The 12,602-nt window shown below is 40.8% G+C and overlaps 1 protein-coding gene across 1 annotated transcript; it reads right to left on the bottom strand.

Moving 5' to 3' along the window:
• Positions 1-230: 230 nt before the first annotated feature.
• Positions 231-8,900, bottom strand: LOC103361986 (interleukin-17 receptor E). The gene is made up of 17 exons (XM_008288223.1): positions 8,527-8,900; positions 8,394-8,409; positions 8,163-8,270; positions 7,954-8,039; positions 7,756-7,845; positions 7,565-7,667; positions 6,793-6,950; positions 6,631-6,699; positions 6,471-6,537; positions 3,293-3,471; positions 3,168-3,215; positions 3,022-3,067; positions 2,784-2,935; positions 2,626-2,697; positions 2,493-2,544; positions 1,909-2,016; positions 231-1,753 (listed from the first exon to the last, which is right to left on the bottom strand). Exons 1-17 carry the CDS (start codon positions 8,611-8,613, stop codon positions 954-956), a joined length of 2,241 nt encoding a protein of 746 aa, XP_008286445.1. The 5' UTR covers positions 8,614-8,900; the 3' UTR covers positions 231-953.
• Between the last annotated feature and the right edge of the window lie 3,702 nt (positions 8,901-12,602).

Genomic DNA, 12,602 nt, shown 5'->3' on the forward strand with positions numbered 1-12,602 from the left:
TCAGAAACAACTAGAGGAACACGACAAAGAGCTCAAAGCATTGCTCTGAACATCTGCAGGGTGCATAATAACAAGCCTGATCCATGTATGACCCATCCATTAACCAATAGGACCCAAAAGATCTGCTGTCAGCATTCCAGTGCTTGACACCCCTGGAGGTTGTATCTATGCCCCTGGCAGGTCAGAGCTCCTCTGGTGGCACAGGGGCGACATACACAATATTAGGCATGTGGTTTTCATGTTGTGTCTTTATTATTTAGCAAGTAGTAGTTGACCTACGATGATAAAGACAGAAAAAAAAAAACCTTGAACACATGACCACAATTGACCTCAGTCAAGCACACTTCATTTTTTCCACCTGCTGCTTTGTAATACTGAATATCCTGGGACCACCTTGGCTTTAACTTTTGACAATGCCATACAAATTTGCGAGTTCTGTAAACATCAGCAATGTGGTTTGACAGCTGCACTTTGAAACATTAAATGCATTCATAAAGAAACAGAGGTATCATTTGCAGCAAGATTTTCATAGTGGTTAGCATATTTACAGAGATAAGACAGGTGTTCGCTATGGCTTGTCACGAGAACACATACAGAAGCTTCTGTTAGACGCTGAACGCAGGCGGCCAGACTGTTTACCGCTCCTTAATATGCAAAACAAGTGGTGGTACTTTTGACCTGATGGCGCCCAGCAATGAATAGTTCTTACAGAGTGAGCATCTGTAAGGCAATCACAATGTAACACCGGTTCCAGTGTCTCGCGGATCAAGTTTCCTGCAGAACAAGTCTGCCACGTGAAACCTGAGCATCTCTGCTCTCCATGGCGACCCACGGAGGAGCTCTTACTCTTGTACAGTTCCAAGTCTGGCTGCCAGCGGCAACTTGAGCCCGCTTGTCTTATCTAATGTCATTTTAATTGATGATGTGACCCTCGGGTCTTGCATTTTATTTGCTCATGTCTTAGGCAGCAGTGTCTGTAGCCTCTGAGCCAACCGCCGTGCCAGCCACACTGACAGCACTTTAGACAGGAGTCTGGGCCAGCAGTGCCACCTGTATTTACCAGTTTTTGTCCTTCTTATTGTCTGTCCCAGCTCCTGCATTAACCCCCCGAAATCCTCTGGTAAGCAGAACCGAGGGATACCTCTGAAAGCCTTTGGGATGTCCCTGCCGTGACCAAGGCCGTGAAAATACACAATGGCAACTTCTCGGGTTTTGCACCGCTGCAGTGCCCCCTCTAGGCAGGCCAGAGCAGCCTTGAACACCGGTCCAATCACCATAGAGGCCTCTTTCCGTTGGCACCAGTCTTTATCATCACATAATTTAACACCATCCTTGTTTTCTGTAGCTTTCGCTTTTTTCCATTTTCTTCCATTTAGTTTTAAATCCTTCTCTTCCACCTCTCCGTTAACTTTCTCAGAATCTTCCTTGTTTCTCTCCTTCTCATCCAGGTTCACCTTCTCCTCCCTCCAATTGTCGTAGGTTTTCTTGGCTTCAGGACTCCAAATAATCAGCACTTTTCCTTGTGCCTTGCAGACAGCTTCCCACTGCCCATACAGCCAGGGAAGTGGACCCAGATCTGCCACACCAGCCTGAGTACCGGCCTGCCTTTGCGAGCTCTGGGCCCACAGAGCTGTGTGCACTGTGGCACCTAGCTCACCTTGGAGAAATGAGGCAAATGCACACACAGCAGAGACGTGGGATGGCTGATCGGACGAGCACACCAGCAACAATGGCTTCTGGATATATAGACAGCCTAAATATTTGGGGAAAGATGAGATGAGTTTCAGTTGTTCCTTTAAAACTGTAAATCAAGTTAATACCAATGAAGTTAATCAAATAAAACAACCCAATAATGGAACTTAAATGAACCAGTTCCTTGATTGTATATAATAAATTTATTGAACTAACCTGTTGCTCCACTCTTGGTTACACGGTGGATGAAAATTCCCATTAATGCAACGACAGTTACAAATATCAAAACTGCCACTGCATATAGGCCACTTCTGTTGCGCATGTCTGTAGAAAAACAGAAAATGGGGGTTTATTTACTTTGTAGGACGTAGCATGTAGGGCAGCAACTAACAAACATTTCACTGTCGATTAATCCGTCAAATATTTTCTAAATTAACTGATCAGCTGTTTGGTCTATAAAATATTGGAAAATGGTGTCAATCAGTGTTTCACAAAGACCAAGACAACTTCCTTAAATTTCTTATTTCATTCACAACCGGAAGATATTCCATTTACTCTCATAGAGGAGTAAATGAACTAAAAAATATCAAGGTTTTAGAGGCTGGAATTAAAGAATTACCACTTTTTTTTTTTTTTTTTTTGAAAAACTTAAGCAAATAATTAGATTATTAAAACATTTGGTGATGAATTCAAATATTTGAAAAATTGCTGCAGCTCCAGTTGTGGTTGCATTCATGTATAACTGAATACATAAAGGCACATGTGTTTGTGTGCTTTGGCTCATGTGTGAGTTCACTCACAGTCCGGGCATAGAATTCTTCTTCCATGAAGAGCAGGATCTGACTGCCACACCTGCAGAAAAGCAAATAAAAAGAGTGAGAGGAGAGAGATTGTAATGCACAGGATCAAGAAATAGCTTGATATTTACTTTACCTGCACACAGGGTTTCTCAGCAAGAGAACGAAGAGGCAAATATATCATTTTCTCTTTCTTGGTATTTCCATCCTGCAAAATTGATAAGAAGAATCACATATCTGCTCACATTCACATTAATTAAACACCTTCTCTCTTAAAAACACATGTTTATTAACCATTGTTAGTGAGTGGGCCGGCCCCATTGGTCTACATCCTGTCTCAGTCAGGACACAGAGTTGAGCTGAGAACTTTGCTGGGGCTGAAGATGTAAGATACACTACTATGCTCTGCCTGCTTGGTCCAATATACGCCTCCCAAGAAGACATATCTGGAAGGACAAGAAAAAAAATAAAACATACAGATAAACTGCCACTTAACAAAGCTTCAAGTGAAATAAACTCCCCTTTGACTTACCACTCGTGAAGAGGCAAGTGATGTTATGGCTGTCTTGTAAAGAAAACTGCAAAAGTGACACAGAAATGTGTGGATCTGTTACTAAAAGGTAGGTGATATGACATGTTTCAATGCAAACACATGTAGCTTTTCACCTAGACACTCACCCGCACACACATCTGAGGGTGTTTGTCCACCATAGATGTGTTATATACCTGTCAAACAGACACAGTGAGTATTTGAGAAAGCTGCATTTTTAACAACAATCTATCACCAGTGCTGTCAAACATACCAGGGTTGGTCCATTGTCTTTCTCCAGTGTGGAGCCCAGTATAGGCGTGCAGACGTGTTCACGTTGCATCCAGCAGAGGGAGGCAGAGATGTTCATGCTGTTGGCCGGACACTCCGAGCTCCATGTCAACTTTGACTCGTACAGTGCGACTTCAGAAGTGCGCCAGACATCTCTATGATCTGTTGAGGTCATGTGGACGCAGATGTTTACAACAGTACTAACTGAGGTTCATTCAAGGATGCAGTTGTGGGTAAACCTACCAACATAAATAATAGTTAATATATCAAAATAAACAGCATCAAACTGATAAACAGAAGCACACAAACACAGGCTTTTAAAGTGTGAGTTATTGTAATACAATGCAAACCATTTCGGGTCTATGCGCTGAAATTTGAAGACACTAATCACTAACCCAATGTGGGCCAGTACAATTGAGGTGAACTTTAAGGCACAAATTAACATTTTTTAAAAAGGCACCTGCTCACTGTCTTGCCAAGCGTGAAGGGGTGTACACACAGGAGGAGACAATGGAAAGTCAATGTAATTTGGTGAAATGTAGCAATGGCAGGAAAAATAACCATTAGTAATGCAAAGTGGGTGAGTACTGAGTTAAACTAAACTCAATCTTGGGACAACACATTGGAGGTGAATACTAATGGGAGCAAAGGACACTGTTGCTTGACATATGACATCATCACTGAGGGCTCCAAACATTTACTACAACAAAACAACGTCCACGACTTTGGTTTCCACCGCGTCGACCACACGAGACGGGAAGCATCACTGCGGTTTCCAAGAAACTCGAACCATACAACTACATTAACAACTCATGCATCTGATTTTTGCAAAAAGTTGCGACTTTGATCTAAAAACTGTAATGTGTGTGTATTAAAAGAAACTCAATGTTGGTTATTTGTCACTGTTGAAGTGTAGGCTTAACAGTTTCACTATGAAACATCTGAGGTGGGAAATATACAACAAGGTTACCTAGGCAACCAGAGCCTGGAATGTCCAAAGCAATTGGCGATGAGTAAATCATTAAATCTGTCTATGGAGTTTCAGATAAGCAGACTGATGAGCATATCATCCTTATCAAATATGATGCTATTGTCTGGAAACATTAATACAGCAAAAAGACTGGACACAACAAAAATGACAACCCTACAAGTCACTGCTCCTGGCCATGAAAAACTTGAGCATGTGACCCTGTGTAAAACTTTTTATACTCTAGCTTTTTGTTCACATTGGACAAGCAAGATACAGTACCTATAAAAAATTATTGACCCACTGTGGAGGTTGTCCTGTTTTTTGGAATAATTTATTTAAAAAAATAAATAAATAAAAAAAATCATTTCAAAGTAAAAATCAGTTTCTACAAATAAAAGTCAATTAATGAATCGTTTATTTCAGCAAGTAAGTAAGTGACCATACAAGAAAGAGGGAGGCCAGCAAGACTCCTATGACTACTCTGAAGAAGTTATGGGTTTCAGCAGCTGAAATGGAAGAGATAATTCATACAACTGTTCCCTGTTTTTCCACCCATCAGAATTTTGTGGGAGAGTGGAAAAGAGCAAGCCCCTTGAATAAAGCCCCTTGAATAAAGTTCATATTACATGTCACCTAGGGTTTTCCAAAAGGCATGTGGGAGTCTCAGAAATCAACTGGAAGAAGGCTCTTTGGTCTGATGAGACCAAAACTGAGCTTTTCTGGCCATCATAGTAGATGGTATGTTTGGGAGGCACCAAACAATGCGCATCATCGCAAACACACCGTTCCCACAGTGAAGCATGGTGGTGGCAGCATCATGACGTGGGGATGGTTCTCAGCAGCCGGCCCTCAAAGGCTTGTAAAGCTAGAGGGTAAAATGAATGCAGCAAAGTACAAGGAAGTCCAGGAGGACAGCCTGATGCAGTGTGCAAGACAACTGCTACTTGGGAGAAGATTTGTTTTCCAGCAAGTCAATGACCAAAGCATGCAGTCATAGCTACACAGAAATGGTATAAAGGCAGCAAAGTAATTGTTGTGGAGTGGCTGAGTCAGAGCCTAGACTTCAATCCAATTGAGAATGTTTGGCTGAACTTGAAAAGGATGGTTCACTTATGATCCTTGTGCAACCTGAAAGAGGTTAAGCAGTTTTGCCAAAAAAACAAAAAAAAAACAGTAGGGCAAAATTGCAGTGTTCAGATGTGCAAGGCTGACTGAAACCTATTGAAACAGGTTCAATGCTGCGGTTGTAGCCACAGGTGCATGAACAAAACACTGACACGTGAATACTTATGCAGTCCCTTATTTTCTATTTTTGTAGAAGTGCTGGGCATAGGTTTGGTTACCTTTGGACAAAGCCATGTGCTTCCATTCGTTATGGTAAACTAAGATTGATGGCTCGGGATTAAACAGGATTTGCATCTTCAATTTTGGCGGTTTGGTTTGGTTCCTTCCCACCGTTGCCAACCGCTTGCTCAGAGGAAGTCGAAAGGCTACTTTGGATTGTTGGGTTCTCTGTTTAAACTTGTAAGGTCTATACTTTACTATGTTAAGCGCTGTGTGATGGCATATGCTGTAAACTGCACTATGCAAATACAATTAAATTGAACTGAATTGACTTGAATTGAACTAATGTCAACACATATCTACTGGACCGATCTGACAATTCTGTTGATCTTCTCATCTAGCTGTTGGCAAGAAGGTGAAAAAAATAAAATGTTTCCCACATTGCTGAACTATTCTTTTAAATTTACACTTGAATTAATACAGCATCCAGTTTTTCCCCTTCAATTCACTGGTACATCTCAAAACCTTTGCACACATTGAAGTAAAACTATCTGCATATTAGGTGTTGGTAAAAGGACCATTACATTTAGGAGAGGATGTGCACTTTTACAAAAGTTGTTGATGCACAGTAAGCTCTGTGATCATTAGAGCAGTTTTATTTATAAGAATGAGTCACATGGAAGATTTTTAGGCTCTTTTTTCGCTGAAGGTGGAACAGTAGATGAAGAGGTCTCATGTAAAAGGCTCTTGATTCAAAGTTTAGGTCATAGGTTTCCTGTGTTTTGAGAGTTGAACATCCTTAATCACAACATTAGGAACTGTGTCCAGTATCATCATCACATCCATCTACAGGAATGGAATAACAACCCACAGCGCATTTACACAACAATAATGGTTTTCCACTCACCTATGAGGCTGCTGTTTTGAAACAGGCACTTTATACGCCGCCAAGCATCTGTATAGGTGTAATATACCTGCCAATGCAGACAGCACATGTACAGGCATTAAAACCAGACTGACTCTACAAAACACCGCCACATCAAAAATATACGTGACGTTCAAAGTACCTGCACACACACACAGGGCAGCAGGTAAGGGAAGGTAAGCACGGCTGATTGAGGCTGAGATGGATTGATCTGAAAATAAGACATAAATACATTACAGGAGAAAACAACCTTGCTTGCTTTTTCACACAGAAGTAGGTAAATGTGGACAAACAGGATACTCACATTTATTCGTTTGGAATCTGGCCCTCCGAGGCAGTTGTTTCCTCGTTTTAAGTAACACCAATTGGCATAGACTGGCATGACATCCCCTTGAGGCTTTACGGTGACATTGATGGATTTTGATGACTGATCTACAGAGAGGTCAAAGTCTGGCCTGGGACCTAAGGCACAGAACAAATAGCCACACAATATGAGCATCCCTGCAGGCAGGTCAATATGTAGAGACGGGCGACAAATTGAAGGAAAAAGCAAGACAAATGAGTTGACAAACATAACAAATGCACGTCTCAGGGAAAATATATTGATTGGTTGTCTTTTCATTACTTTGATACTGAAGGAAACTCAAAAATCAGTGTTGAGATATCATCTTCGTCCTGTGATGAAACATTTCATTCTGGTATATTTCAGTGTGACAGTGCTCACATTCACAAATGACAAATTAATGTTTGGATGAATTCAAAAAAATTATCCAAATGCCATTGTGTGACCTTTGCAGCAACTGATCTGAATTTAATGGAGACATTTTGGACAAATGTGTCCTTAAACACCAAATAATGGAATATTTCCAAGAAATATTGTGACCCAACACTGTCATAAGACACTTTATCTCTGCCTTTTCCTTTACTTTATCTCCTATCAGACGCCAAACGTAACCCACGTCATTGTTGTCTTTTTCTGTGAAAAAAGGAAACTTGCATGCAGCAAAGAAGAAAACAATTAAACCAAAGAAGTAAAGAAAAAATAGACCAGACGCCAGAAATCCAACATACTCCACCTCGAACTGTGTAGGTGACATTGCAGCGTGTTGATGGTGCGCTGTAAGACACATAAACAGCACTTCCAGCTTCAGCATCGGCACAGTCATGTACCAGCTCCCACTGAGGAGAAAAAAGAACAGCAATCATCAGAATTGTCTTCAGAAAACACCCCCCTAGGATTAAGGCAGAAATAGAAAATTGGTGTTACCAGGGTAAAAGAAGTGTTGCTGTACTGGAGTTGCTTTGTGACACACCTCACACGGGAGCCTTGGCTCTTAACATGGCACCTTTTGTTTAACTAAGAAAGAGACAAAACAGAAAATTGACACCATTGTACCTGTTATAACCTGCAGGCTCAGGAACACTATAACATGTTTAGAGGAGGTGAAAACAGAAACAGTCCTACTTTGTTTGCATTTTTCAGAGTGGGGCTCAGCATCAATTTTGATATCGATGTGTGAATTTCAATCGCCGGGTTCTTGCTTGAAAAGTCTGGAAGAAAGCAGATCGAGACACTTTTCAGCAGCGTTGTCTTTAGAGATGAAGAAATGTGTGGAGGACTGTGTGTGTACAAGATAACAAAATGGACTTTGAAGCTGTGTTTTGAATCCGTACCCTCAGTCTTCATCCAAACACGAACAGTGACACACTCGGAGTAAATGCCCCATTCGTCCAGGAAGGGGTCTGGGGTTAGAGTTATAGGACACTGTCCCTCAACATAACCTGTCCACACAGACAAGAGCATTAGTACAGCAGGTGACACAGTTGGCTTCCACGTGGAGCCATAAACTGATGTTGTAGGGGCTTTAATGTGATGAAAAACCGCACAGAAAATAGTAAACCTACCACTTTGGCTGCTCATCTAAAAGGAGGAGAAAGACAACACAGGCAATCACAATACAGGAATGTGACTATTTGGAATTTACAGTGCTCACAGTGCGCTACCGTAAAACCTTTGTAAAGTCTGCCCTAAACTCACCTGACACGTTGTTGTACATTGCGCCCGCAGTGGAGACACCAGGGCGACAAGAAGAGCCAGCGCGGTGCCAAAACGCATTTTAAACATCGAAAACAAATTGAAGTTGGTGAAATGTCCTCATAATTAAACGCTGGGATGCCGTGCCAGGAAGGAGAAGAAAGTCTTTCCGCTTGTCTATGTGGCTGGTGTCTGCCGGTAAAGCAGTGCAAGGTTATTCCAGGCTGCGGAACGGGGTCTTTTACGCACAGTACAATCCCATGAGAACTACGTACGGGGCTCTGCTTGTTTTTCGGTGTCTTCAGGTCCTGCCAAATGACTAAAACACGAGGGCGTTAGTTTGAATTTTTTTTTTCTCTTCTTCAAGAGCCGCAGTTCCGCCTCTCATTAAAGTCCCAGGCAGCAGGAGGAGAAAGAACAGCCCTGAATTTAAGTCCCATTTTAAGTTTTTGAGGCCACCTTTGTCATTAGGAAGACTATTCTGCAGTGAATAATGCCATCATCACTGAGCCTCATGGATGACACTTGTATAAATAAATACATAAAAAAATAAGTATATTGTTTTGTTTTGTTTTGTTTTTTCCTGGACATATCTTAAGTTTTTGAAACACTTTATGCGTTGTAGAGTCAATCATAAATACTATCTGTAAAAATGCATAAACTCCTCTCAGAAGTTTTCCTGTTTCATTATTTTACAGCCAAATCAAAGATTATATGTTTGACAGTGATAGTCAACATCAACAAGAACATTTTGACACGCTGTCCCAGATTTTCTTTGGTCAAGGTGTTAACTGGGGCCCAAAAGGCTCTGTAAAGTATTTGGGCTAAATTTTAAGACTTTTGTCACACAATGTGTAAATACAACGTCTTCCATGACAAGTGATTTTAAGGGTTCAACATCTCCAGATACACAACTCCCACCACAGCTATGAAATCTGTTTTCTAGCAGATCCAAAAGACTGAATGGCTCCAACAGAGGTTCTTAATAACTCATAAAAATAAATCAATCAAAGAAGGATGGTATAGGGGCCTCAGAAAGTTCCTGTAAGAGTGTGGCATATATTTTGAGATCTGTAACATCAGTAGAATATGTGATGTGTGGCACATACGGAAGATTACAGTTTTGATTGTTCTAACATACCAAAATGGTGAAGAGAACTCAATCATAGGACCAAAAAAACTAGTGCGCAGAGGGGTCTAGTATAAGTTGCTTTCATGTTGTCTTATATCCATCCATCCATTATCTACACACCGCTTAATCCTCACTAGGGTCGCGGGGGGGCTGGAGTCTATCCCAGCTGACTCAGGGTGAAGGCAGGGGACACCCTGGACAGGTCACCAGTCTATCACAGGGCTACACTTAGAGACAGACAACCAAGCACACTCACATTCACACCTACGGACAATTTAGAATCACCAATTAACCTCAACATGTTTTTGGACTGTGGGAGGAAGCCGGAGAACCCACACTGCACCACGCAGAAAGATCTTGCTGGTGTCTTTACCGGGGATGTGAACTGTTTTTAAAAACCTTAGAATAAAAACAATTTGAGGTAACTACAGTCATCCTCAAATTTATTCATAGCCTCCCATGAAAGAAGGAAAAAAAAAAAAAAAAACAGCTGTCACTGAAAAAGTTTAAATTGACAAAAGTAATAATACATAAAAATTAAATGAAAATCATGACATTACTGTTGAATTGTGGTTCAACAGAAATATTTTTCAAAAACAACAACAAACAAACAAACAAACAGAACAAGCAAACAAGCATGATGGGGCTTGTGAACTAATATTTTGTTGAACAACCCTTTGAGCCAATCACTGCAATCAAGTGTTTTCTGTAACTCTCAATCAGACTTCTGACCTGCTGTATTTTGATTTTGGCCCACTGCTCATCAGCAAAGTGCTCTAATTTTTTATTTTTATTTTTTTTCAACCACAATTTAAAAGCAATGTCTTATTTCACTAACATAGAATTTAGCACAATTCTATTTATTATTACTTTTTCAGTTTCTAGCTATTTGAGTGACTATTGTGAATTTTACCTTTTCTTTAATTGTTTTTTCCTTATTTCAAACCAAAATTTACAAACAAAAGTCAGCATTTGATACAACAAATCAAAGTTTCAAAGTTCAAAAAAGGTTTTTGGAAGAAGTTGAACACTTATATATACCAAAACCCTGATGGAAGGGTATGAATACATTTGAGGACGACTGTAGTATATAGTTGTCTTGAGGTTTCCACCAGCACCAGATGAAACACTAAAGAAAATACTGTCTCTCAGTATTGCACTGAATCTTACTAAGTTACAGATCTTAGTTTTGGGTTTCAAACAAGTAAACTCCGAGCAAAATCTGAGATGGTGGAGCAACACCTGCCATGGCTCCAGACTGCGACCTTTGATTTTTTGAGAGTGTGCAAGCTGAGATTTCAACTGGTTGCATTGGTGCGAGTGCATGATGATCATGAAGCTGTTTTGGTGTCACTGTAACGAGTGCAGGAAGCTACTGAGTTAACCACAGAGGTGGAAAGCAGCACTTTTATAACTTGGGTGGACTGCGGTATTTACACTTAAAAAACGAGGTCTTCTGAAATGTGGAGCACACCTGCATTCGCTGTTTTCTAAGAGCAGAAGTAGATGCGCTCCACACGGCACAAAAAAAAAGAAAAGAAAAGGAAAAAAAACTCGGTCTCATCAAATCTGACACTAAAGCGCCCCAGTTTAACTATTTTCTAAGTATTTTTCAGTCACACACCTGTCTGAGCACACCGCAGCCACCAAGCAGCAGAAGCTACCACAGCCTGCAGTGTGGGACATTTAGGGAACCTCTGTAAATTGTAGCGTCTATCGATAAGCACATGTTCAACAAGTGTATGTGTTTTTGCCTGTGACAAGGTGGGAGGTGCAACCAAATAGGAAAGTTGGTCGCACCAAACAGTAAAAAAAAAGTTAAGTCTGGAGCCCTGCCTAGGCATGAAATGATCTGGACATAAATGGATCTTAATTGATTACAGTTTTATAAAATAGATGTTTGCATATACAAGGTTTCTGCAGAAATCAGCCAGTCTAATGTAATTCTTTTTAGTGCTATTTTAATGCTATACTGTACAATTTTTAACGCCATGCAATGAGAATTAGACGGACTCCAAATGTGGACACGGTGGAGTGAAGCTGGAGTTCACATCTACTTTCCATAGAAAAGAGTTGCCAGTATTGGGCCCCATGTGTGAGGTCTTGCTCCTGCCACAGCCCTCTTCTCTGTTCAGTAACGGGGGGGGACAAAAAAGTTTCAACTGCAGTAAAAAATAATGCTAAATAAAGAAATTTTAATGCCACTACTAAGAACCAACGGATCACCTGTGTGTGGTTAAGGGGTTTCAATCAGTAGAAGTGCACCAACAGTAGATAAGGAAGCTCCGGTCTTTGTTCGGTGAGCATTGAAACAAAAGCTACAACGTGAAGATAAAGACGTAGGTGACTGAAAATCACAAGTCACGGGATGAATGCAATGCAAGTCAGCCCAGTTAAAAAAACAAATGAAAAGCTTATGACTCATGTGCTACATCTGCTTAGATCAGGCTGTCCTCAAAAACTGACCAACCAGTGATAGAGGCCACCAAGTCAACTACTTTAACTCTAAAGAAAACATGAAAAAGCCTGAGAAGATCACAACATCGTGCTTTTTGACCATCAGACTAAACAACACGATTGGATTAAATCAAACAACGCACATCATCATAAACACAACGTACCAATTGTGGAGCTTGTTGGTGGCACAGTCACACTGTAGACAGTGTTCTCTGCTGTAGGCCCTGAAAAGCTTTTGAGAGTAGAAGGTAAAATCAAGCAGTTTGGAGAGATTTGTTTTGACGTTGGCATTAAAGGGAATTTTTCCGTTCATCTGTGTTAAAAAGCTACCATAAAGCTACTTTCATGTGATATTTTTAAGCATGAAAATTTCTCAGAAGAGACACGCAAAGAAGTGAACTTACACTTTTACAGGACTTCACTTCAGGGTATTTTATGTTTGCCCAACTCTGTCGTCCACTGCACAGCCAGGCTTGCAGCGCGCCTCCAG

Source organism: Stegastes partitus, unplaced genomic scaffold (genome assembly GCF_000690725.1).
Source record: "Stegastes partitus isolate 25-593 unplaced genomic scaffold, Stegastes_partitus-1.0.2 Scaffold548, whole genome shotgun sequence".
NCBI lineage: Eukaryota > Metazoa > Chordata > Actinopteri > Pomacentridae > Stegastes > Stegastes partitus.